Source organism: Bidens hawaiensis, unplaced genomic scaffold (genome assembly GCF_021521415.1).
Source record: "Bidens hawaiensis isolate Kalapana, Puna unplaced genomic scaffold, B.hawaiensis_p1.1 tig00009621_1, whole genome shotgun sequence".
NCBI lineage: Eukaryota > Viridiplantae > Streptophyta > Magnoliopsida > Asterales > Asteraceae > Bidens > Bidens hawaiensis.
In genome coordinates this window covers 313,672-340,499 of record NW_027491721.1, presented here as the reverse complement: position 1 = coordinate 340,499, position 26,828 = coordinate 313,672, and the positions used below count along the sequence as shown (strand labels likewise).

Sequence of the window (26,828 nt, the reverse complement as noted above, 5' to 3'; positions counted from 1 at the left end):
GCGACGGCCGCTCTAGCCGCACATGTCCGAAACCAAGCTGGAGGTCAAATTGGAATGTGTACTTTCAAGAACTACCTTGACTACAAGCCCAGTACGTTTAAGGGCACTGAGGGAGCTATTGGCTTCCTGCGTTGGGCTGAGAAGGCCGAGTCGGCATTTGAGATGTTCAATTGTCCCCCTGCCAGTAGGGTCAAATTCGCTGCTAGAACACTTGAGGATTCTGCCCTCACTTGGTGGAATTCGAACGTGCAGATCCTTGGATTGGAACTGGCTAACGCGATGAACTGGGAGGAGTTCAAAAACATGATGCGAGAGGAGTACTGTCCGAGAGAGGAGATTTCGAAGTTAGAGTTAGAATTTTGGTCACTGAAGATGGTGGGCTCAGAAATTGAAGCCTACACTACCCGTTCTCACGAGTTGACTGTGATGTGTCCGCGGATGGTGGATCCGCCGAGTAAGAGGATTGAGATGTATATTGATGGGTTAGTGGTAGGTCCCCCCGGGGCGTCGTCGATCGATACGAGATCCGCACGAGGTCTAGGAGTGCGGAATCCTCCTAGACTCTTTTATGGTGTACAGACGAATAAAACAAACACGTACACGATCAAATACACAAACAAATACTAGAACGGGATAAACAAATCTGCAGATTCATATATAAAATAATCACGTTACATACCGTAACAAAAACAGAAAACACGACTGACCCGAGGTGAGCTCTACCTCGGGTCGTCTCACACGACTCTAGTCTCTTACTCTCTCTCAATAAACAAGCTGCTCAAACACACATTGATTTCTCAATCCCTAAAACTAAACAAGACACAACTATATATAGACAAAACATTCACGGGCCTGGGCTTCAGTAGGCGAAGTTGTGCTAACTTCGCCTAAGGCGAAGTTGTGATAACTTCGCCAAAGGTGAAGTTGTCCTAACTTCGCCGTTGGCGAAGTTGTTCTAACTTCGCCTAAGGCGAAGTTGTGCTAACTTCGCCTGTGGCGTTCCGCTGGTCAGAATTGCATAGCGACGGTCACAAAATGCACCAACAGTTAGCACCGCAGATTCAGGGCATGGTGACGTCTTCCAGACCAGCCACGATTCAACAAGCGATCCGTTTAGCTCACAAACTGACGGATCAAGCTGTGACCCAAGGTGCGTTACCACCTAGGGGTTCAACCGCGAAAGCCCGTGACAACCCGAGTAATGACAACAACAGCAACATCAACCCGAGCAGCGGAAAGAGAAAGTTTGACAACACCAGATCCTCGTCCACGAACCTCCCACAGCAACAACACTACCGTAAGCCCGAATTCACTCGGAGCTTTAACAATCAGAATCACAACAATAACAACGGTAGCGGGCAGGGTTCGAGCGGATATGCTGGGAAATATCCAAAGTGCAATAGGTGCAACTATCATCATGTTGGCCCATGTGACCGTGTCAAGTGTCAGAGATGCGGAAAGATGGGTCATCAGGCGAAGGAATGTAGAGGAGACCTTGCGGCAAAGGGTGCTCCTAAACCACCTATGACGACGAAGGGATGTTTCGAATGTGGACAGGAAGGTCATTTCAGGAAAGATTGTCCCAAGCTGAAACAGAACGACAACAATGGAGGTAATGGAAGTGGCAGTAGTGGTGGAAACAATGGTAAAGGAAGAGCTTTTGTTATTGGGTCGGGTCAAGCCCGCAATGATCCGTACGTGGTGACTGGTAAGTTCCCTGTGAACGATTGTTTTGCTTCTGTATTGTTTGACACTGGAGCTGATAGGAGTTTTGTGTCGAAAGCCTTTAGCCAACTCTTAGACTTAACTCCAACCCCGTTAGATGCTAAGTTTCCTGTTGAATTAGCTGACGGTAAGACTATAGTAACGACTCATGTACTTGCGGGATGTAAGTTAAAACTGTCAGGTCATATTTTTGATATCGACCTCATACCTTTTACGCTTGGTAGTTTCGATGTCGTTGTCGGCATGGACTGGTTATCCGAGAACCGAGCGGAGATTATATGTCACGACAAGATAGTCCACATTACTACCCCTTCCGGCGAGATCATTTCGATCTGAGGTGAGAGAAGCGGCATGACCACCAGCGTCATTACCCTTATAAAGGCGCAGAAGTACCTACGAAAGGGTCATCCGGCAATTTTGGCGCAGATTGTTGAGAAACCCGCGGAGGAGAAGCGAATTGAAGATATACCAGTTGTGCGAGATTTTCCGGAAGTTTTCCCGGAGGATTTTCCCGGACTCCCTCCTGTACGACAAGTCGAATTCCAAATCGAGTTGACCCCCGGTGCAGCACCTATAGCACGAGCCCCGTATCGGCTCGCACCGGCGGAGCTTCAGGAACTGTCCACCCAGTTGCAAGATTTGTTGGATAAGGGTTTTATCCGACCTAGCTCATCGCCATGGGGAGCCCCGTCTTATTTGTCCGAAAGAAGGACGGGACTTTCCGCATGTGCATCGACTACCGGGAGTTGAACAAGGTGACGGTCAAGAACCGTTATCCTTTACCCCGAATTGATGATTTGTTTGACCAGCTTCAAGGATCGAGTGACTACTCGAAGATCGATCTGCGATCTGGTTATCACCAACTAAGAGTGCGCTAAGAAGATATCTCAAAGACGGCATTCAGAACACGGTATGGTCACTACGAGTTTTCGGTTATGCCTTTTGGACTAACCAACGCACCAGCCGTATTTATGGATCTCATGAATCGAGTATGCAAGGCGTACCTCGACAAGTTTGTGATTGTTTTCATTGATGATATTCTCGTCTACTCCAAGAACGAAGCTGATCATGAAGAACACTTAGGGGTAATCCTGGAGTTATTGAAGAAGGAACAACTATATGCTAAACTCTCGAAATGTGAGTTTTGGCTTCACGAGGTTCACTTTTTAGGACATGTGATCAACGAGAATGGTATCCATGTCGATCCCGGTAAGGTAGAGGCCATCAAAAACTGGGAAGCACCTAAGACTCCGACTGAGGTGCGGCAATTCCTAGGACTGGCCGGCTACTACCGGCGTTTCATCGAGGGATTTTCAAAGATTGCTCAACCCCTCACCGCTTTGACTCACAAGGGTACTAAGTACAATTGGGGTGACGCGCAAGAATCCGCTTTTTAACTGTTGAAAACCAAACTCTATAGCGCCCATATTCTAGCCCTCCCCGAGGGAACGGAAAATTTTGAGGTACACTGTGACGCATCGATACAAGGTCTCGGTTGTGTGCTGATGCAACTCGAGAAGGTTATAGCTTATGCCTCTCGACAACTACGGGTTCACGAGAAGAACTACACGACCCATGATTTGGAACTCGGAGCTGTGGTGTTTGCCCTTAAGATATGGAGGCATTACTTGTATGGTACCAAGTTTACCATTTACACCGACCACAAGAGTCTTCAGCATATCTACGATCAGAAGGAGCTGAACATGCGATAGCATCGTTGGGTCGAGCTGCTTAAGGATTATGATTGTGCCATCAAGTACCACCCTGGCAAGGCCAATGTAGTGGCCGACGCCCTCAGCAGAAAAGAAACAGATAAACCCAGACGAGTGCGAGCATTGCAACTCACGATTCATGCAAACTTCCCCGACCAGATTCGCGAGGCGCAACTCGAAGCTTTGAAAGATGACAATCTTCCATCGGAACTCATGCGGGGCATGAACAAGCAACTTGAAACCAGATCGGATGGGGTCCGATATTTTGAGAACCGGATTTGGGTTCCACGGTTCGGAGAGTTGAGAACTCTGGTGATGGACGAAGCCCACAAGTCCCGATATTCTATCCACCCTGGCGCAGATAAAATGTACCATGACTTAAAGGCACTTTACTGGTGGCCGAACATGAAAGCCGACATTGCCACCTACGTGAGCAAATGCTTAACTTATGCCAGAGTCAAAATAGAATACCAGAAACCATCTGGCCTGTTACAGCAACCGGAACTTCCAATGTGGAAATGGGAACACATTTCAATGGATTTTTCTCTGGATTACCTAAAACACCGACGGGATGCGATACCATCTGGGTGATCGTTGACCGGTTAACTAAATCGGCACACTTCTTCGCAATTAAGGAATCGGACAAAATGGAAAGATTGACTCGCGTTTACATGAAGGAAGTAGTGTCTAGACACGGAGTCCCTGTCTCAATCATTTCTGATCGAGATTCTCGTTTCACTTCGCACTTTTGGAAGTCACTACAGAGCGCACTAGGCACCCGTCTTGATATGAGCACAGCATGCCATCCTCAGACGGATGGGCAAAGTGAACGAACTATTCAGACCTTAGAGGACATGTTGCGTGCATGTGTGTTGGATTTCGGAAAAAGTTGGGAACCTCACTTACCTTTGGTAGAGTTTTCGTATAATAACAGCTACCACGCAAGTATTAAAGCAGCGCCGTTTGAAGCACTGTACGGACGGAAGTGTCGATCACCTCTCTGCTGGGCAGAGGTGGGTGACAGCCAAATCACTGGTCCAGAACTGGTACTCGAAACTTCGGAAAAGATTGTTCAAATCCGAAACCGCATGGCAGCAGCACGAGATCGCCAAAAGAGTTACGCCGACAAGCGCCGAAAACCTCTCGAATTTCAAGTGAATGATCAAGTGTTACTCAAAGTCTCACCTTGGAAAGGTGTGGTTCGCTTTGGGAAGCGAAACAAACTCAACCCACGATACGTTGGTCCTTACCGGATAACGGAACGCGTTGGTCCGGTGGCGTACCAACTGGACTTACCAGCGGAACTCAGCAGTGTACACAATGTTTTCCACGTATCCAATTTGAAGAAATGCCTATCCGATGAAACCCAAGTAGTCCCTTTGGATGAACTACAAGTTGATGAACAGTTGCGCTTCATTGAAGAACCAGTTGAAGTTTTGGACTGGGAAACCAAAACACTCAAGCACAGCAAAATTCCAATCGTTAAGGTTCGTTGGAACTCGAGACGTGGACCGGAGTTCACGTGGGAACGCGAGGATCAAATGATGAAGAAGTATCCTCACCTTTTTGAAGGGCTGACCAAACACAAAAAACCGCGAAACCCGACAAACCGTCAGAAATCACCGGAGGTATGAATTAAATTTCGGGACGAAATTTCTTTCTACTAGGGGATGATATGACAAACTGAAATTTTTCGTACTTCTTCAGACACTCATCACGACTTGACTCAAATTTTCGGGACGAAAATTCTTTAACATGGGAATGATGCGACAATCGTCAATTTCAGGTTAACTCAACTCCGTTAACTCAACTCCGTCAATTCAAACTTAAAGATCATTGAATCTATAACGCACACCTCATTACATTTAAACTAGGGTTTAAATGACGCTTAACACTTACTACATGTGTAGTCTTTCGGGAATTGCACCGAAACGCAAACGAGTTGACGCAAACGATTGATGAATAAACGAAAAACGTCAAAACAGTAATTATGTGATAATTATGTGTTAGACTTATGTGTTGTGTGATAACATGGTTATAAACGTTAACTCAAGAGGTAAACTAGTTATTTAAGTTAGAAAAACAACAATTGAAAGTGGAGAGACTTGAGTGTAACATATTATGTTTATAAATAATAACTAAACCCTAACTTATTATTATTCTCCCCACACACAAGTCCCGATCGGAAACCCTTTCCCCCTCCCTTGGCTGCCGTCGACTTACACACACACATACAATCAAGAAATCAAGTGTTTGATTGAAGAATTAGGTGCTAGGAAGGTATAATCGATTATCCTATGCGTCCTTTATACTTGATTTTGATGTTTGTTGGGTTAATCACAAACCCTAGCTGCCGATTCTATATGGTTATGTGTTCATATGATTTTGTTTGATTGGATGATGATTTGATAATGATATGATAACTAGTATTGATATTGTTATACGTTAATTGTTGAGTCTTTGAATTGAGTTCAAACAAAAACCCTAATCATGTATGTAATGTGTAATTGATGTGCATGGATGGTGTTTATGGAGTCTAGAGTGTTATATGAATGCATGATAGTTCATAGATTGTTAATATGTTGAGTTTGGATGCAAACAGTTTCTGGACAGAATGTGTTATTGATGTTTAAGTGACTGTAACGAAGTGTAAATGTGAAAATTGGTTGAGATTATTGATACTACAGTAAACTAGGTTGAGTCTAGTTTCTAAAGAATATAAACTTGTAATTTTTGGACAAGTAGAAGTTAACTTTTATGATTTTACAAAAACGTTGTGCAAAGCTGAGCTGTTAGACCTGCTGTTAGGTTGTTTTGTAAATATTATATCTCACGAACTACGAGACCAATTGGGTTGGTTCCACTTCTGGAAGTTGACTTATTGAGTTAGGAACCTAACCCAAGTGGTCTTGTATTTATTGGATTTTTCGTTTAACGGTAATTGCAAATAACATTCTGTTGCGCATGAATTTGACTGTTATGAGTTTGCTGTAATGATTTGATGATTGTGAGAAACCTATGTGGAATAAAAATATAATAAAATATTTTCTGGAAACCTAAGACATATGTGCTTCTGTGATGATTTTTGGTAAATTAATTGAGATGCTATGATCGGTGGAATAGTACAATCTTTCAAGTAGAATTTCTGTCTCGGTGAAACTAGCTGCTGAGTTTTGTGAAAATGCATGAAACACGATACTTGCTATATAATTATTATGTTTTGACCAAATTGCCCTTGCGGGGAATAATTGCTAATTGATTGTCATGATTTGACCAAATTGCCCTCGTGGGGAATAATGGCTAGTTAATTGTTATGTGTTGACCAAATTGCCCTTACGGGGAGTGATTGCTAGTGATGTACTATATGAATACGTGACACGAAAATAATTGCTTACACATGTAACGTATCACAAATACACTTGTTCAAGTCACACACGCTTCAAAAACGAAACACGAAACATGTTATGTGCATAGGTATTATGTGCCGGGTCTAGAGACTCGATAATATTCCGACACTTAGAAAAATCTCTTTGTTGTTTTAGAACGCTAGAGAGAGTTTTTCTGTGACGCGCATCTTAGTGATTTAATTTGGGAATTTCTTCGCAAACAGTGAGTTTCACTTTCCCCTTTTAAATCTTTAAACGCTTTTCTCTTGGGGGAGATAACATACTCCGCAACACATTTAAGATTTTGTTAATATAGATTATATATCACTTGTAAAGACTAAGTGGCAAACGCGTAAACTAAAGTCCTTCATAACATCGAACCGGTTAATATTTGGATAATAGCGAGTCACTATTGAGTAGTACTACTGGGTTTGACAAACCCCACCCAACGCTAAACTCGACTGGATGTCGAGCGGGTGTAATCTTGGCTAAACACATACCATGGTCTTGACGACCTGGTGGCAAGGCAAATTGATAAACAGTCAGCTTCGGTGTCGAACACTTAGTGATACTTGTTTTATAGGCTAGCTACCTATAGATATATAATTGACATAACACTATCTGGTAACGCAAAACGCTGTAACGCAAAACGCTGTAACGCAAAACGCTGTAACGCAAAACGCTGAACGCAAAACGCTAAACACTTTATTTTATTTAAACTTGCGAACTCACCAACCTTGTGTTGACACTTTTAGTATGTTATTCTCAGGTAGCCCAGGCGGGTGCGCGGTATAGGATCATGCATGGTTTTTGAACATTCTGATCTGCAAACATGTTTTAACTATTGTTACTTGGGTTTTTAAGTCGTCTTGCGTGACACAACTTTTGTCTTGTGGTTTTTTTACGCTTCCGCACTTAATTTCATTTAAACGTTTTTATGGTTTGATTATAACTAATGATTCCGATCCTGTTAGTTCACACCCTCTGACGGTAAAACTCCGTTAGTGGATTTTGAGGGTGTGACAGGGAATAAACTTATTTGAACTTAAAAAATCTAGAACATGCAATCCGGGATGTCCTAGACATTGATGCCAAAATGTGGTGTCCGAGAGGGCTACGAAGGCGGAAGCAGATGGTGTGACGGGAGCCGTGAGTGGGTAGAGATGACTGTCACTATTGTGACGGCTCAGGATCCTCCCAGTCGGGTATTCCTTCACAGAAAAACCAAAAGGATCAAAATCAACAGACACCCAATTATCGACACTAAATTTTCTAACATAAATTAAGTTTTTAATAATGGAAGGTGTGTGAAGAATATTATTGAGTTGGAGAAGGGTCGAGGAGTGGGGAAGGGTGGTATGACCCGATCCGACAACTGGTACTCGATTGCCATTTCCAACAAGAATAGAGTTAATATTATTATTAACACTCGGTGTGGTAATCATACCTTGGTCATGCGTGAGATGGTCCGATGCACCGGTGTCCATAAGCCATTCCGGTTGACTCGAGTCTAGAGACATTTCTTGAAAAGCGGCTCCAAGTTCACTCAGTTCGAGTGGGTTAACTTTGGTAACATGAGCTTGAGCAGATGAATATTGTCACACCCCTGTCTAGGGCCTGGGAGCGTAACCCATAAGTTGATATCGTAATTGTAAATTATATCAGAGTTGCGTTTAAGTTGCGGAAGTCTTTATAAAACTTAAAGGATCGAAAGTGTAATTTACATATATACTTCAAAAGACGGGATTGTAACACCCGCTTAAGTTGCAAAATATGTATGTGTTTAATATTTACAAACCACCATGTTTATATATTAAGTTACAAAAGAAATCCGAGCCATCAGATATATTAATAGCACTTCGATACTCCAAGTGTTAATATTGTTCACCTGCAAAATGTAATAAAATACGTCAGCAACGAATGCTGGTGAACACGCTGACGCAAAAATACTTTCTTTTACTTTATTACCACTCGAGACTACACCTGCCTCGGCCCATCGTGGCTTAGGAACAAACACCACAGCGTTTGACTTAGCTAAGTACCCGTTAATATACACATACGGTCGTACTCCCTGCAGAGGAGCGTCCTACGATCAAGGGTGGTGCGATCATGCCCATACATCGCATAGTTTCACCTATGTAAGGATCCAAACACACGTATACCACAGCCTGAGGGCTAGGTTCATACCCATAGTTATAATAGTTTTAGGAACACGTAGTTCCTTGTAAACAATTTCATTTAACAAGTAGACTCATTTTGAAAACAAGTTTAAAAGTTTTGGGGCGTATTCACCTTGTCTCTTTCGGATCGGCTTCATTCACCGTCCAAGGGTCTTTCCCTTTCTTTATCTCGAACCTATAATTACGAGTATAAATATTTAATAGTCGGATACACGATCAGGCTTAAGACCTTTAGTCTTTATATCTCAATCCTCGATTGAACCTCTAGTTCAATTCTTATTTACTTGAAAACCTCTTGTTTAAAAGTAAATTATAAACCTTTAGTTTATATAAAAAACCCGACGTTTCTTCTTCTCCAAGAAACGTAATCTTTTCTTTTATTATTCACGAATACTCATTATTCAATAAATAATAATTCACAACAAAGAATGTATACATATATACTTACACACATATATATGTTTATCATATCATTTCTTTATTCTTTTTCTTTGTTATGTTTTGCATTTCTTTCCTTTTATCGAGGTATCGAGTATATCCTCGACTTTAGGCCTAAGCCTTGAATATAATATTATATTATATTAAATTCATTATGACACATAACCTTAGTGGCGTACTGGAATCCTAGGGACTTGAGCAGCACTTCGACGCCGCTTTATTTCTCGATCGTCGAACAAGTACACCAAACTTCAATACTCGTTGACACGCTTATCGAGACTCATTGCCATAATAACAACACCTTCTTGGTATGTGGGTGGAGGGTAGCACAACTTTTAAAGGAAACGTCGTTTTCACAATGAGAGATTGGACACGTTTATCGAGGTATGACACGCTTATCGAGGTAGGTTTAGAGAGAGAGTAGTGAGAGGTTAGAGCTGAGTTTGGATGATGGAAATGAGCAGCCCTTGGCCGCTATTTATAGACATTTTCTGGACCCCATCGCGCTACGCGATAGGTCCTTGGGCAAGCCTATCGCGTATCGCGATATAGGCCTGATGACGCAACAGTATAGACCTGCCACGTGTCGACACGTGGCAGGCACCGCTACACATGGCGACACGTGGCGGCAGTGTTACCACGTGGCAGCACCTAGTGCCACCGTGTGCCACGTGGCACACGTGTCACAACTTGTCAGAAGCCCCATCGCGATACGCGATGGAGTTCTCTTCTGACTCATCGCGTAGCGCGATGGGTCAGGAAAACTAAATTTTCGTTTTCAACCCTCAAGTTTGGATTTGGCAATTTTAATCCATAGACTTTGGAAAGTTGATACTTTGAACTCGAAATTTTCACGTTGTTACAAATATTGTTGAGGTGCTCGAGTTTGTTGCGGTGGAGCCGAAGGTGCAGCCCACGGAACTGCCCAGCCCCTTTGTGTAGGATACGGGCATGGAGGAGGAGCCCAATAAGCAGCCCACGGTGGAGGAACATGAGGGTAATAGTTGGGTTGGCCTTAAGAAGTCAACTGTTGGTGATTTGTGGGAGGACCATGGGGTTTAGATTGACCACGGTTTGGTTGGGGTTGGTGGTTACGGGATGAGTATTGAGTCGGTGTTCCGATGCGGTTAGAGTTGGTGTTGTGCCTACGGTTACCGGGCTTGGAAGTACCACGGGTTTGGCTCGAGTCACGGTGGTTGTAGCTGGAGGAGGTGTTAATGGCAGCTATGGTTTGAGAAGGAGAGGCGGAGACGTGGGGTTGAATTCTCCTATGTTCATGATCTAGCATATCACAAGCTTCATCCCATGATGGAATGGAATTATTGATGATGGTACCGATGGCATCCAACTCACTCGGGAGACCTCTGACCAATTGTAAACAAGTGCTTGTTCATTGACGGATCCACCCAGATCATTTAACTGGTATGCAATAGACTTGAGTTTCTGACAATAAGACTCAAGATCCTGCATGGCAGAGAGTTGAAGAGTGACGAACTGGGTTGTCAAGGCGGCAATTCTAGCACCCTTGTTATTTTGAAACAAGGCTTTGACACGGTTCCATGCTTCAAGGGCGGTAGATTCGAGTTCGAGAACCCGATCTAAAAGCTTATCCGACAGTGTTCCGTAGATCCACTAAAGGACAATAGCATCTGTGGCATTCGTCAATTTCGGGTCTCGATTCGTATTCGTTTTGTAAACTTTATTGATGTAAACCGACCCGTTTTGTAAATCGAAACCTTGGATATAATAAAATGATGGATTTTATGTTACAATATTGTTTTACACTTGTTGGGTCTTGAAAACATTCATTTCGGTCTTTAAAACGCTTAAAATCACTTAAAACGAACTGCAGGGACCAAAACTGCCATTTTTGAAAACTGAAAAATATCATATTTGCACCCATAGCGTACTGCGACCAGACATCAAATACTTGGGAGCGTACCGCGACCGGACTGCAGATCAGCAACTCGTTTTTTGGTTATTTTTATGCAAACATGTGACCAAACACCCCATTTTCTTGCAAGACCCTTTATGCTTGACCATTTCAACTTACCCTATATATACACCACACTTTCCATCCATTAATCTCTGCTACAACTCCAAATTCTCTCTCAAATTCAAAGATCTTAAGGTTATTTTCATTGTGTTCTTGAATGTTTGACTTCTAAAAGTCAAACTGAGTTTTATCTTTAATTCTAACTTGTTCATCTAACTTTACTAACTCTTGAATATGGTGGTACAACATATATATATATAATACACACCCCTTGTTTCCTTTATTTGTTACTTCACCGACTCCGGTTGGTTAAGTTTCGAATGTCATAAGGCAAGGCTTCATGGAGGACTTCGTGTTCTTGATATATATTTACACACACATAACTTATTATACATATCACTTATGACTAACTTCTAACCCTTTTTGTTTGTTCATCTTATTTACAAGTTCCATGGTGTGCGTTTGTATAAGACTAACCTCGGTTTAACCGAAACTAGTCCAAACCGGGAAACCGAACTTTTGTTTACTAGTTTTGTTAAAATAGTTGTTTAAACATGTTTATTGCTAGATTTGAGTTTCAAAAATCATTTTTACAAGTTCTTTGATATTAAGCATATGGAATCCATCTATGAACTCGTTGGGAGATGGAAACCGAACTAAACCGAAACTTTTGCTTAAAAGACTTGTAGTTAACTTTTTAGTTGTAAGATTTATGTTTTCTTCATTTATAAACCAATATACAAGTTCTATGATATTTGGGCATGTAGAAACCATCTATGAACTATTTGTGAGATGGAGACCGAACCAAACCGAACCATACCGACTTTTATTCGCTTAAGACACACAAGTGTGTTTTTAGCTATCAAGACTTGTATATTTCTTTAAAAATAGTTTACAAACTGATTTTAATTATTTTCTTAAGTACTTGGAATTGTTGGATCCAACTTGATCTCATCACATAGTTTGGACCGACAAAACCGAACACTCGCTTAACGTGCGTTGTTAGTTCTAAACAATAGATCTACATACTTGGTTAAGTGTTAGTATATTTTAATGAGTTATCTCATAACAATTAATATGTTGAAAAGTTGACTTTGGGTTTGACCATTTGTCAAGACCCGAACCGACAACCCGAACACTCGTTAAAAACCCGTTTTAGTATCTTTGTCCCAAATGAACTTGCATTTTAGCATTTTTCCCACCTTATTACTTAACATTGGTTAAGTAAATATTAAGGTTAGATACTTAACCCGGTCTCGAGCAAACTTACATTTTTAAAGGATTGTTATTATAAATTTTTAAATAGTTACATTTTAAACCTTGAACTTTAATTGTTTACTTTTTGCAACAATTATTTTATTTAAAGATCTTCAAGACAACCATTCTAAATCCAAGATTTTATTGTCATTTAGGCCTTGCTCGTTAAACTTCATCCATCCGGTTATTCATCTTTACCGATCAAGTTTTATACTTGAACGTGAGTAACTTCATACCCCGTTTTCTATCCTTTATTTTGGGGGTGACATTTCATCTTATCTAAACTAAATGTTTTATACTTGGGTCTTAAACCACAAACGTAGTTGTATACTTTACTTGAATAATTGCTCAATTTGGTGTTCTATGCTTAATTGACTACGTGTTTATCGCTTTTGGATGGTGGAACTATAAATCCTAGACCATTTGGCAACCCCTCATGGCAAGGTGTCGTTAACGTAATGCAATTAACGATAACTATAAAATCCTAAACTATTTGGCAACCCCTTATAGTTGGGTGTCGCTAACTTGTTAGCGATAACTATTTATCCAAGCTTTTAGCTATTATTTATGGTTTCGTATACTAGATTTGTGGCTTTTCATACTATATATCTATTGTTCAAACTTATGAATTGCTCACCAACCTTTTTGTTGACAAACTTTATTTAATGAAATGTTACAAGTTTGCATCTAGGTTGATTATGGAGTTCGGTGAAGAAAACGTCACAAATACCGTTAGGATATTAGCAAAAATGAACAATATTTGATTTGCTATATTTTGTGATATTTTGTTGTATTTGACTTATGAATATTTGATTATGTGACATTTTCGATGTTGTGAAAAGAAATGAGTTTGTTAAATATTGTCGCTTTAAATAGTGTCATGCGCTTATGGGCAATCGTTACACCTCGGCATGTTCCGCCGCCTTTTGGTCGGGGTGTGACAACATCGATCTTCATCCACTGATCATAAGAAGGATCAGTTTTTGAAGGCGGTAAAGTACCGTTGATGTGGTCGAGTACATCGTAACCACGGGCATGAAGGTGAAAGAGCTTCACCCAAGCAGAGTACTTGACCGTTTTCTCATCGAGAACACGGACTTTCTTCTGGATGTCGGTGACGGTGTAAACCGGGTGAAGAGTATTTGGTTTTGAAGTTTTGGCTTTATCACTCATGAGGGTGGTTGGCGGCGAAACTACGGTGTTCCACTAATACCAATGACGCTGCGTTGGTCGGTAAACTCGAGCGTTGGTAAAATCCAAGCGTTGTCGGTACTGGGTGTTGAGGTTGTGAGTCTATGCGAATTTGGTTTGTTTTCGTTGCGTTATTTACTATACTAGAGTTTAAACAAACAAAAAAACACAATACTTACGTTTGTCGGCAAATTCAATCGGTTTCCGTCACATTCGTTGTCGTACCGGAATTAAAACAAAAAAAGAAATACAAAATTAACGTTCGGTTGACCTCCGTTATGTTTGTCATGGTACTATAATTAAAACAAAAAGAAAACCCAAATGCCAAAGATCAATAAGGTGTCGCCAAATGACTCAATCAAAATTCGGCGACACCAAACTTCTAATTATTGTATATATAATAATAATAAGAGTAGTTTGCAATTGTCATGGATTTATTAGGCTTAAAACTAATAACCTAAAACTAATAACCTACTCTTGTAATTACTCGCACAGTCGCACCTAATAAATTATATACAAAATTTGTCAACATAACAAATTATATAATTAATATTTGGTTTATGATCTAGAAACATATATATTTTATTTGTATATCCACAGATGATAGATATAATTTTAAAGTAATCCTAATATATCGTACTTTTTTACTTCCATTTTTCTTATCATGGCCATGTTTTAGAGGTTCGATTGCTTCTTAACATGCTCATGTGAACGATTATGGAAATTTTAAAAATACGTATATATGAAAAATAATTTTCAAGTTTTAAACACTTTTTCTATACAACTCCAAAAATAGGTATTATAAATTTGTCAGGGCGTGTAATTTCTTAAATGAACGAGTAGTTTATAGAACCAATAAAAACACGCCACGTGGCCGTAAACTGCCCCAAACGAGCACGTTTCATACTCGTTTAGTTGCCACGAGCACGTTCCATGCATGCCTCGTTTACAACGCCCATGACTATTGCATAAGTTTTTTAATCGTGACGAGTAGTTTGGCACGCGAAATACATCAGCACAAGTAGTTTTACACAAAAACTAATATCAAACCTGGGTAATAGTTGTTAAACCAGAAGATTATAAATGTGTTGATTGTAAATAGGTTTTCAAATTTAAAGAAGGTTTAGAAGGTGAAAAACATAAGTATAAGGCAAAATTGGGGTTGCCAAGGGGTTTACACAAAGAGTTGGTGTTGACTATTGTGAAGTGTTTTCTCTTGTAGTTAAACATGGATCTATAATGGTACTTTTGTCATTAACAACTGTGTTTGGCTTAGAGCTAGAACACTTGGATGCCAAAACAGCATTTCTGCATGGTGATTTAGAAGAAACAATATATATATGAGACAGGCTCCTGGATTTGAGGATGGCAAGAAGGTAAAAATGTGTGCTTGACTGCTTGTTACGAAAGTCTTTGTATGGTCTCAAGCAATCACAAAGCAATGGAATTTGAAGTTAGATAATCATGTATTTTCTCATGGTTTCAAAAGAAGTGACTATGAGACTTGTGTATATTTCAAAGAGCCTTACAATTAGGACAGCTAAATGAATTACATTTGTGGGTTGAACCCGATATAAACCCGGAAATTTTATTCGGACCCGAATACAATACGAAGCCAAAAATTGTGTCACACAGATGAAAGTGGACACAACACGTGTATTCATGGGTTGACCCGAACACCACATACTTAACCAGATAATAGTTTTCCTTACTTATTATACTCTAAACTTTCGATCAATCAATCGTACACAGTAAATCTCACGAATAACAAAAGCTATTGGTAGGGTCTGGTGAGGGTGTGATGCAAGCAAACTTTACCTCTATTCATGGGAATAAAGAGACTACTTCAAAAGAGACCCATGACTCACATACAAACATGTGTGTGCCAATAAAAAAACACATTGTGAAAAGAGACATTGTAAAAACACACACATTTGACATCACATAGCAAAAATAGAAACCATACAGACACTCACATACAAAGTCCATCCAAAAAGCAAGAGATCCTAAGCTCTTTATCTAACAAACAAAAGTGTCATTCTCTAAAAATCCTTAACCTTAATCATATGTCTCCACGAACTTTTATCATGGACCATGTCCTCAGAGAGGTGTAACTCCAACAATCATGTCTAATCCGCTCCTCCCTATTCAATTTGGGTCTACCTCTACTCTAATCTTCAGATAAATTATGCTTAAACCACGTCAGATTACTATTTTTAAAATTCGAAAATTTGACATAACTTAAATAGCCTAAGTTATTATGGATCAACGCAACTCAAACACGTTAAAATCAAAATGAATGAGTTAAATGGATCAACCCATAAACCCATCATACAAACAATATCACGACCTTTTTCGCTAAACGTGTTTGTGGACCCGACCATAATATAATATAACCCAAACCCGTTTATTAAACCCAAAAACCATCTTCTACCAAGCAACAAACATGACCACCATTTCACGTATCTTCCGATTGTTCTCCACATCCACCACCAAATCACCGGTTAAATCTTTCTACAATGATCTCTACCAGGAACGTAATCTGCGAACAGTTGTAGACAATTTCAAAAAGTTATCCGAATCGCAATTATTCCGTAAACAAGCCAATGTATACGACAACACAGTCCGTCGTCTCACCGCCGCCAAGAAACACAAATGGGTCGAGGAGATTCTCGAGGATCAGAAACAGTACGATGATGTTTCCAAAGAAGGGTTTGCAGTGCGATTAATAACCTTGTATGGGAAATCTGGGATGTTTGATCATGCCCACAAGGTGTTCGACGAAATGCCTGAGAGAAACTGTAAACAAACTGTTAAAGCATTTAACGCGCTGCTCGGTGCGCGTGTTAATGCCAAGAAGTTTGATGGGTTTGAGAAGTTTTTTAAAGAGTTACCTGAGAAGATGTCGGTTAAACCGGATATTGTATCGTATAACACTGCGATCAAGGCGTTTTGTGAAGCGGGGTCGTTTGAATTGGCGGGTTCGATGTTTGATGAGATTCGGGATAATGGGTTGGAGCCGGATTTGATTACTTTCAATACTTTGCTTATTGGGTTTTATGGAAATGGTAGGTTTCTTGATGGGGAGAGGTTTTGGGATAAATTGATGAATACTGATATTTCACCTGATATTCGAACTTATAATGCTAGATTGGTCGGATTGGTGTCTGTGAATAAGTTAAACGAAGCGGTTGAACTGTTTGAAAAACTGGGGTCTAGGAATCTTAAACCGGACGAGTTTGGATACAATGCGATAATATTTGGTTATTGTAACAATAATGATTTGGAAGGAGCAAAGAAATGGTACACTAAATTGGTGGAAAGTGATTGTGTTCCTAATAAAGCAACATTTGCAACTTTGATCCGGTTCGCGTGCAAAATGTGTGATTTTGATTGGGCGGTTGAGCTTTTTAAGCAGGTGATTGAAGAAAAGTGTGTTGTGGATCCGAATGTGATGCAACTTGTGATCGATGGGTTGGTTAAGGAGTCGAGAACTGAAGAGGCTAAGAAGCTTGTTGAGATTGGGAAGTCGAGTAAGTTTAGACGATATAATTTGATAGTGGCTTCAGAGGAGTGATGTCTGAAGTGTCGTGTTTATGTCATTTTTCAAGATTATTGTTAGTATTGATCCGCTTTTATAATTTTGTTTTGATTATCCTTTGTAGTGACGGTATAATTAGGTAATCCTGCTGATTGATGAACGTTGACTTGCCATTGCATGTTGAAGTGTCATACATTAATAGGTGTAAACCGTAACGAACCCAACTGCAAACGGTTTCAACCCGGAATCCTAGATTCTATTTGGTCTGCCTTTTAGAATATGGATATTGGAAGTTAATAATATCACCTTTGACCCATTGACCGTGTTAAGCCCAGATTAATAAAACATACCCTTATTATCTTAATTTTCAACTTATTTTCTTTCAGGTATCTCGTACTAACTGAAAAGTAACCTCACTAGCTTTCTAGTGACATAACATGTATTTTCAAGTTTTGCTAGAAGAAAATACAGTGGGTATTAAATTTGGGCATTCTAATTTTTTACTCAATTTTAGCCTAATCAAATTATAATTTAGATTACTATTTTTGTTTTCAAAATAAAAGTAACTACCATTATTACTTTTTACTGAGCTTAATCGACAAAATTACACCAGTTACATCATTTTCGCAGTTATGGTGTTTGTTGTTGTAAACACTGCAAAACTTTTGACACCTTTCACTGTTGTGGGAATTTGAGCAATTTTGTCGATGGAGCGATATGGTTCACGGCACATAAGAGGGTAGAACCTCTCTTAAATCCGTCCCCACACGGCGTGTCAGGTTTGCGTGTTACCAACGACCGGGTTTTGGAAACGTATACCTAAGCATGTGTAAATGCCTCTTTCCTTGATGGTAGTCCATTTTTCACTCTATTATAACCCATTTATGTACCACTATTTCACAAAAATGAATCCAAATAACCCAAACCGGACCCGTTTCACATGCCATCTCTACAACCGCACCCGTTCCACATGCCATTGCCACCATCTGTGAACTACGACCCAAACACCATTCCTGCACCACCACAATTGTTTGGCGGGTGGAACCTACAATGCTACTGATCTATTATGCCAAGCTAATACCAAAAAGTCAATCCAAGACGCAACCAGATAGCACGTCCGACACTTAACCCAACTTCATACCCATTACCATGCCTGAACCGTCCAATAAAACGAAAATGCTTTTAAGAATTTCGCTTTGTTTTCTGTAGGCATTGGCGGATCCAGCATACAAACGGGTGGTTCCCCGGAACCACCCGAGTTTCGAAATAATAGTGTACGGATATATAGAAGACGCGTAGGAACCACCTTATAAATTAAGAGGGAACCACCTAAAAAAAATTCCTGGATCCGCCACTGTGACTGTAGGTGCGAAACATAAAGAGTAGATTCTTTTGAGAGCCAAAATCCAAGTTATCAAGCATTTTTAACATCTATTACCATACCAAGTAACCAAACAAGCAAAATCTAGTAAGCTACAACACAAGCTCAATATTGTTCCTTTAAAGATACAAATTCATTTCCAAAAACATATCCCACATAAACACAACAACCCATTATCAAAATATACCTTATCTGCCACTAGATTTTGCTTATAGCATCCAACACAACCTCTGCTTGCTCTTTCAAAACATCCACTTTCTTCAAAAAATGCTCAAGCTCTTGCACCTTAAGATTCTTCCACTTGGCCTCCAACTCCCCCTTCTTCGCCGGCGACACCAACTCCCACCCTTTCTTAATAATCTCCTCATCCCTAATCAACCACCCCATTGTCCGTGGCGTCACATTGGCGCTAACCACATTACTCTTATTACCAATATTATTATTATTGTTATCATCATTGTTATTATCATTGTTATTATCATTTCCCCATAGTTTTTTCGACAATTCGTACATTTTGGACTCGTGGGGATTCGAAAAGGACCGGGCTTTCCCTCGGGATTCAACTTTAGCCGCATTGTTTTCGAACTTGTTCTTTAACCGTCGGGCTTTAGACAACACCTGTCTGTCATTAACATCAACATGAAGTGATCCCTTGACAAACTGATGGAAATCAGTAACATCTGCAAGAGGGTCTTTAGCCTTTTGATTAACATAATTAATCATGCCTTGAATTAACTCAATTTCATTATCTTCACTCCACAGCCTCTGGAAAAGCTGCTGCTGCTGCTGCTGTTTCTTTTGTTCGTATGTATCTGCATCCGGCGCCGCCACCGCCACCGCCACCACCACCGGCGTACGCCTGCCGTAGTCAGCCGGTCGTTTTCTGGGGTTTGAGGCTGAGGGTTTAATGGTGTCGGAAGACATGAGAAAACTAGGGTTTTTGAATCGGGGAAATCAGTTAGGGGTTATAGAAGATATTAGAAAATCATAACATAATTATAAAAAAAAATGTAATAGTATAAATAATATAAATAAATAAATAAAAATTGTTTGTGAGGTACACTGATAGTGTGTGATACTAGAAGGTTTTTCTTTTTTTGTTGTCACGACTGTTAAGGGGTAATTAGCGAAATGGTTTTTCGGAGAACCCCAAGCCAGCATGGATTTGATTAAAACAACAAAGTCAAGCCAGCATGGATCTGATTAAAACAATAAAGTTTGGTCAAAATGGGGCAACAAGCTCTCCATAAATGAACATATATATTTAAACGAACGTAACTCGACGAATATAAACGAGCGTAAATGAACTAATGTTAAAGGACAAACAAATGAACATATTAAGCTGGTTGGTATGGAATGGAACTCATACGGGTTCCATTGTGTCACATTAGGGTTACGTCTGTGCTACGTAGACAATAGGCTCCCATTTCCTTTTTTCAATAACAAACATGCAATAACAAAGCCTTGAACAAAATTCTTTGTTCATGCTAGTTCATTTAGTATGTTGGCAAACATATATGAACTTTCTGCTGAACGATTCACGAATGATTTATGAAGAAACGTGGATCGACTCACTGGTAGACGATCTACTTTCTTCGGGTGTGATTATGCTATTCCACCGATGGTTCACTGGGATCTGGGTTCTTCCACCTACAAAATGAACAGCACCGTAAACTTACCCCTCAGAAAGGGACAGAGGGGTCCTCTTTGGGGTAACCCTCCGGTGTGAGAATAAGTGTTTGTAGGAGAAGATAATAATATGATAGTAAGGAAATTTGGAGAGTATTGCTTGATATAGCTGAATACTGTGTAGTTGGATGTGACTGTGTGTTATTTGATCCTCTTTCCTTGTGGAGTTGATATGGTATTTATAGTGCTAGGGTTTTCAATGATTGGGCTCAGACCTAATCAGGGCCTTGCTGGCCTCCTCCAATTGCTTTGCGCCACGTGTCCTTGGGGACACCTGGTGCTTTTTCATTGGTTATAATCACGTGGTAGCACATGGTTTATGCTGAGTTGTCCACCTTTCATTGGCAGCTGTCAACATCAGCATATTCTTATTCTTTAAAAAGATACCTTCTGGAAGGTTGTCTGACGTGCACAATCAAGGTTGCCCTAATCCTGATTTGGATAAGGACGAGGTTGATTATGTGCATGTGTGATATGCGCCAATCCTGAGGATGCCTGAGCATCTGTGGTGCCTGGGCATATGATGCCTGAGCACGTGATGCATGAGCATATGTGATATGCGTGAGCATATGTGATATGCGCCATGCGCATAGGTTTTGGCTTTGTGCCTTCATAATGTCTTGATTTCAAGCCTCTTGTCTATATCTTGTGGGTTGACCCGCCTCGCTCGGTGTTGAGGCGGGTGCATACCTCTTCAATTTACTAAACGTTTTGTTTGTTTACAACCTTAATTACATCAACTGAAGTTACTATTTTGGTTAGATTTCAGTATTTTTCTTTACCGTTTAAATAGTCTAATATGAAAATTGAAATTAACATGTTATGAATTCTAACCGTGTGACTATTTAACTAGATTTTGAGTAAAACCGATCGTAATGGTATTTAAAGTTTACTTATAAATTGTATTAAAACCAGCGCGTTGCAGCATGGACGTAAAACCGTGAAGAAACTAATGTTGACATGTAGAATTGAAACCTTGCGTAGGGTGTGTTGAAAACATACATGATTTTATTTTATATAAAAAAATGAAACTTTGACGTCGTTGATAACATTAAAACTTAAAAAAAATAAAAATAAAATGAAACTATTGCAAACCCGCATGTTGCGGTAGGATCATTGAAAAAATATTCGAAACATAATATACAAAACGAAGGGGACAATTTTGTAGAATAGTAACCAAGTTTTTAGTTTGTTTCAACTTTCAATTAATCACTTATACTTATAGTCTGTCTCAATTTAGTTACTCAATTTTCAATTTTGTCTTAATTAAGTCACTCAACTACCAACAATACATGTAATAATAGTATCTTTTTTTTACCTTTCTATTATATCTCATATATAACTAAAACGTCAATAAAATCAACATTTGTTTTCAATTTTATTACTTTTTATGCTACTTACGATTATATAGTAGCTGTCCAACTGGTTTTAGAACACAAATAGAAAGTCGAGTGACCTAATTGAGATAAATTGAAAGCTAAGTGATCTAACTGAGACACAAAAAAGTATGAGTGACTTAACTGGAACAAATATGAAAATTGATTATTACTCTATAACATTTTCCCAAAACGAAACCGTAAAAAGAATTAACATTCATGAAAACAAAGCGTCCCAGTGAGAAAAAATGGACATCTTTTAAAGTATTAACGTGTAAGGCCCTGAGCCCTACATTGGCGTTGGATTTACTCACCTCATTCGCAGCCAGAACTGAAAATTACTAAAAATTCAATAAACTTAAAAACAACCAGATCAGAGAATAAAATCCTTAAATTTGATAAAAACATATGGATAACACCAATATCTAGTCTCAAATAACAATACACAAAGTAGATCTGATATTAGAACACTTTTAAACCTTAGAAGATTATAGATCTGAAAAATGAAGAACAGAGCTGCTAACGTCACTGATCAATAAAACAGTGCTCAGCTGACGCCATCATCTTCTTCTACAAAATCAACTAATAATCGGCAAAAACTTCGCAATCAGCAATAATAGGATCTTCACAAGAGCAAACCGAAGCTCTGATACCACTTGTCAGGATCGATTTAAACACTTATCAATCTCGTAACCAACAACTGAATGTTGATAAGACGGTTACGAAGGATGCTAGTGTGAAAATCCAATGAACATTAAAGGCAGAATCAATGATATTCAAGGTGTTGCTCGAATAAAACAAATATGACAAAACACACACGTCACTCTAAAGATTTCCATTAATATTAGCTCAGAATACAAGGAAAATCTCTAGGGTTTCTAGGTGGAATGTAAGGTGTGATGGCTACTTTCCTTATGAGATATTCCGTTTACTAAGAAAGTTTGTCGCCCGTCAAATCACTCAATATTCGCTCTCACCTATCTGTATCCCATAAATGTGACATAAACTTTCCTTAAATAGGCACACCTGACACCTTCTAGAAACCCTAATGATTGGTACATAACATATTCAAACGTATTCAAAATATTATAAGTGTAAAAGGTCTTCGAGTAAGCCTTTATCTTTGTCGAGCAAACCTTGTAACCATTAGTGTGTTTGGAACAGTTCTCCGAGCAATATTTACTTAGAATATTTTTCTTAGAAAATATTCTTCAAGCAGACTTCAATCTTCATGATAATATCAAACTTTGCTCGATAATATCCTACAAGCAAACATGTTCTTCTTGATCTCTTCAACCTTTTGTCTTTAACTTATTCAAACAAACTAAGTGTGCTGGTGACACTGTAGCTTGCTCGAGGTTGAACCTCGCTTGTAGAAGTCATTAGAATAATTTCATCATAACTTCCTTCAAGTGTGCTTGACATCATTGTTTATTGGAACCTTGCTCGACCCACTAAATCACTTGGTTTAAGCTTGGTTATGTCAAGGGTTTGCTCTAAAACAAACTTTGCTCGACTGAAGAACAACCTTGCTTGATTAATTGTAGTTTGCTCGAACTAACACTTTGAAGAATTCCAGAAGATAACCTTGCTCGAAAGTAAGCACCCCGACTTAGGTCCTAGGCGTGTGACCACAAGTTGGTACCTGTTTTGTAAATATATCGGATTTTATGGGTTAATTTTAGCGGAAGACTTTTTGGTTGAATATAATATTAATTTACATTGAAAATTTACTTGGGAATTAAACACCCAAGTATAAGTTTACAAAATATATGTTTCATAATACAAGGATTCATATATCAAAAACGGAGCCATCTCGTCATGCGCTTCTATCTTCATATTGACTCCAAATCCTTGCTAATATCACTTAATCCTAATTACCTACAATGGGTTGGAAAAATACGTCAGCTATATGCTGGTGAACACGTATGACTCAATAAAACATTTTGAATGACGATTACAATACAAATATAGTTTTCTCTACAAGCTCAGCAGAAGCATTTCTACTTCTGGTCTGTGTACCACTGCCCTACACACACAATAATTCCCGAGCCACGTAGCCCTTCATGGGAAACTTATTATGACCATTAGCCCGCGGCCACGTAGCCTTTGAATGATTAGGCTTAACGGTTATGTATGGATCCAGACACATGTGTATTCGGTCTGAGTTGATTTTATTTTCTACTTTGTATTATAGATTTTTAGAGATCATACGACCTCATGTAAACGTTGATTGACTCGTTAAGACAAACACTCGTTCGTCTCATTAAGTATAAATATATTTGACTGATCAAAAAGGTTAAAATATTCACCTGTACCGTCGGTGTTGAAAACCTTGACTGATTGATTGATTGATTGTGAATGATACTTAACCTATACATAAATAGGTTCGTATGAATGTTTTTGAATGATGTTAAGCTATGATTGAAAGCTTAACCTTTAAATCTTTTATCTTGGATTGTGAATGAAAACACTTGATTTTATGTGACGTTTGATATAGCATTCTTTGGCTTAATAGGTTCAATCATGTTGGTAAGTTTCTCCAGGTAAGTAAACGGGTCCCTCGGTTGATTGGGATTTGTACGAATTACTTTTCCTTAGGCAAGAAACTTACTACTCGCTCCGTCCCATTATAAGTGTCCTAGTTTGATTTTTCAAGTCATTCTTGTTTAACTTTGACCGACAATATTTTTGTTTGTGTTATATAATACTTTATGTAAAATATATGAACGGATTGGGTTTTAAATGCATTTTATATTAATATAATTTTCATCAAGTATTATATGACATGAACAAAAATATTTACGGTCAAGGTTGCAAAATAAAGACTAGAAAAGTCAAATTAGGACACTTATAATGGGACGGAGGGAGTACTAGTAATGTCACCCTTACAGTTACTATATGCCCGTCAAAATATATCTTTTGTTTGACATTACTTCATCATGAAGTAACGTTTATGAAAACTTGATTGTGAATGAATGTTTTGTAAAATACGATCAAGGTTAAAGACCATAGTCTTGATTGATAGTCTAAGCTATAATTCAAATAACTTAAACATAACTCTTACCTTAGTTCGGATACTTAGATGGATTAATAAGAAAAGGCAAGATCTTGATCTACTCGCTTATGTGATTGCTACTTGATTATAACTTCGTTTCTTGCACGAATTACGAGAAAACGACACGTCGGCTTGTCACGGGGATTGAGCACGCTTCCCTATGCTTAACTATGTGAGAGTGAAGGTGTGGTGGGATGAGAATGGCTCTAAACCCGTCACCCCTTTATATAGGCATTTTCTGGACCCCGTCGCGTACTGCGGCGCCGAAATTTTACGCCGCCATACCAGATTGTGACACGTGGCCTGTCATATCGTGCCACGTGTTGACACGTGGTTGGAAACGTGTCCACTGACTCAACAAGTCCATCGCGCTACGCGATGGGTTCAAGCTTACCCCGTCGCGTATCGCGATGAGTTCAGATTTTCAGAATTTACATTTTTGGTCTTTATACTTTCTAAGTTAGTGTATTAGGCTTAATTTGAAGAGAGTAAAAGACGCAGTGTTACAGTAAGATACCTTGCTTGAATAAGTTCTAGACTTGCTCGAAGTGCCAAGTCTGCTCAAATTCCATACTTAGCCATTTCTTGAGGAGGTTGAGAAGATTCTAATCTTCCTTGGTCAAATCTTGCTCTCAACACAACTTAACATCATCTGCTGAGAAACCTTGACCCCCAATCGTGGTATAAATGGAGTCATAGCCTCCAAATGAAAGTAAGGTTCTTCCATTGCTAAACCTTTATACTTCGGTAAACTTTGGAGTGAATTGGCTCTAACCTCAAATGTTCTTACTTGTTGATTATGAGGAATAACCACCAGAGAAGGGTTATTAGCGATGACCGGTAAAAATGAGCTTCAATTCCCCTTACCATTTCTCTATTATGTCTTCTTGGTACCCCCAACGGTACTCTTGGTTGACCCATTTGCCTTTGGATGGTCCTTTAAGGTGCAAATTGTTGAAGTGGTGGTGGGGGAATTTGTTGCTAAAATTGTTGCTCTTGTTGTTGCCCTTGTGGATGAACTTGTTGTGGAACTTGTTTTTGTATAACCGTTAGTTGTTGTATATTAAATTCTTGAGCTGGGTCCTGTTGTTGCCTTTGAGCATATGCAAAAGTCCCTTACCCATTTGATTGCCATCAACTGCAGTTTAATAACCTTCATATTCATAACCCTCAAATCCCCTTTCGAACCCATCTCCGTAACCATCACCTTATGTTCTCAAAGATTGCATAAAAGGCAGTGGTTGATATTGGAACCTTGATTGTGGCTGTTGTTGAAAGATCAGAGTGGTATGAACTATAGGTTGTTGTTTTTTTTGGGATGATGATTGAGCGAAGGTAGGGGAAAAAGTGGGGAAAGGGTGGCAATGTTGATGAAGTTTGGTAAGTATATTGAGTACTTGTGGGCACAGTTGTGTTGGTTGGTTCCACTTCACTTGATGAAGTACGGATGGGAGTAGGAATTGGCGGAGGTGGATTTGGTGGAGGTGTGGCTGGTAATGTTTGACCCGTAGTGGGATTTGTTGAATCCATTGTGTTTTTCGATTTAGTAGGAGAACCAAGGAGTTTGTTCTCTTGAAGTAGGACTCGGTTTCTTCTAAGCGTTCGTTCAATTTCGGGATCAAAAACTAGTGGTGATGACCTGCGAGAGCCTCTCGTATGTATACACCAGTAGGTACCTGCACACTAACACAACCAGCGTAAACCCGAATATAAAAAACAGAAGCTACAAAAGTTAACACACGTTGCGCACTACTCCCCGGCAACGGCGAAAAAATTTGATGTGAGGTCGTAGAATCACTCAAAAATAAATCAATTACACTAAATAGATAGTATTAAGTAGTTATCGAACACACGGGGTTTGTGAAAAATGTGTTACCAAGTAGCTTTGTAAATTAACT

At 39.4% G+C, this 26,828-nt stretch overlaps 2 protein-coding genes across 2 annotated transcripts; one reads left to right on the top strand and one right to left on the bottom strand.

Annotated features, from left to right (window-relative positions):
- Positions 1 to 16,304: 16,304 nt before the first annotated feature.
- LOC143533164 (uncharacterized) lies at positions 16,305 to 17,586 on the top strand. The gene has a single exon (XM_077028019.1). The coding sequence runs from the start codon at positions 16,332 to 16,334 to the stop codon at positions 17,460 to 17,462; it is 1,131 nt and encodes a 376-aa protein (XP_076884134.1). The 5' UTR covers positions 16,305 to 16,331; the 3' UTR covers positions 17,463 to 17,586.
- Positions 17,587 to 18,792: 1,206 nt separating this feature from the next.
- LOC143533163 (putative transcription factor At2g01370) lies at positions 18,793 to 19,777 on the bottom strand. The gene has a single exon (XM_077028018.1). The coding sequence runs from the start codon at positions 19,729 to 19,731 to the stop codon at positions 19,006 to 19,008; it is 726 nt and encodes a 241-aa protein (XP_076884133.1). The 5' UTR covers positions 19,732 to 19,777; the 3' UTR covers positions 18,793 to 19,005.
- Between the last annotated feature and the right edge of the window lie 7,051 nt (positions 19,778 to 26,828).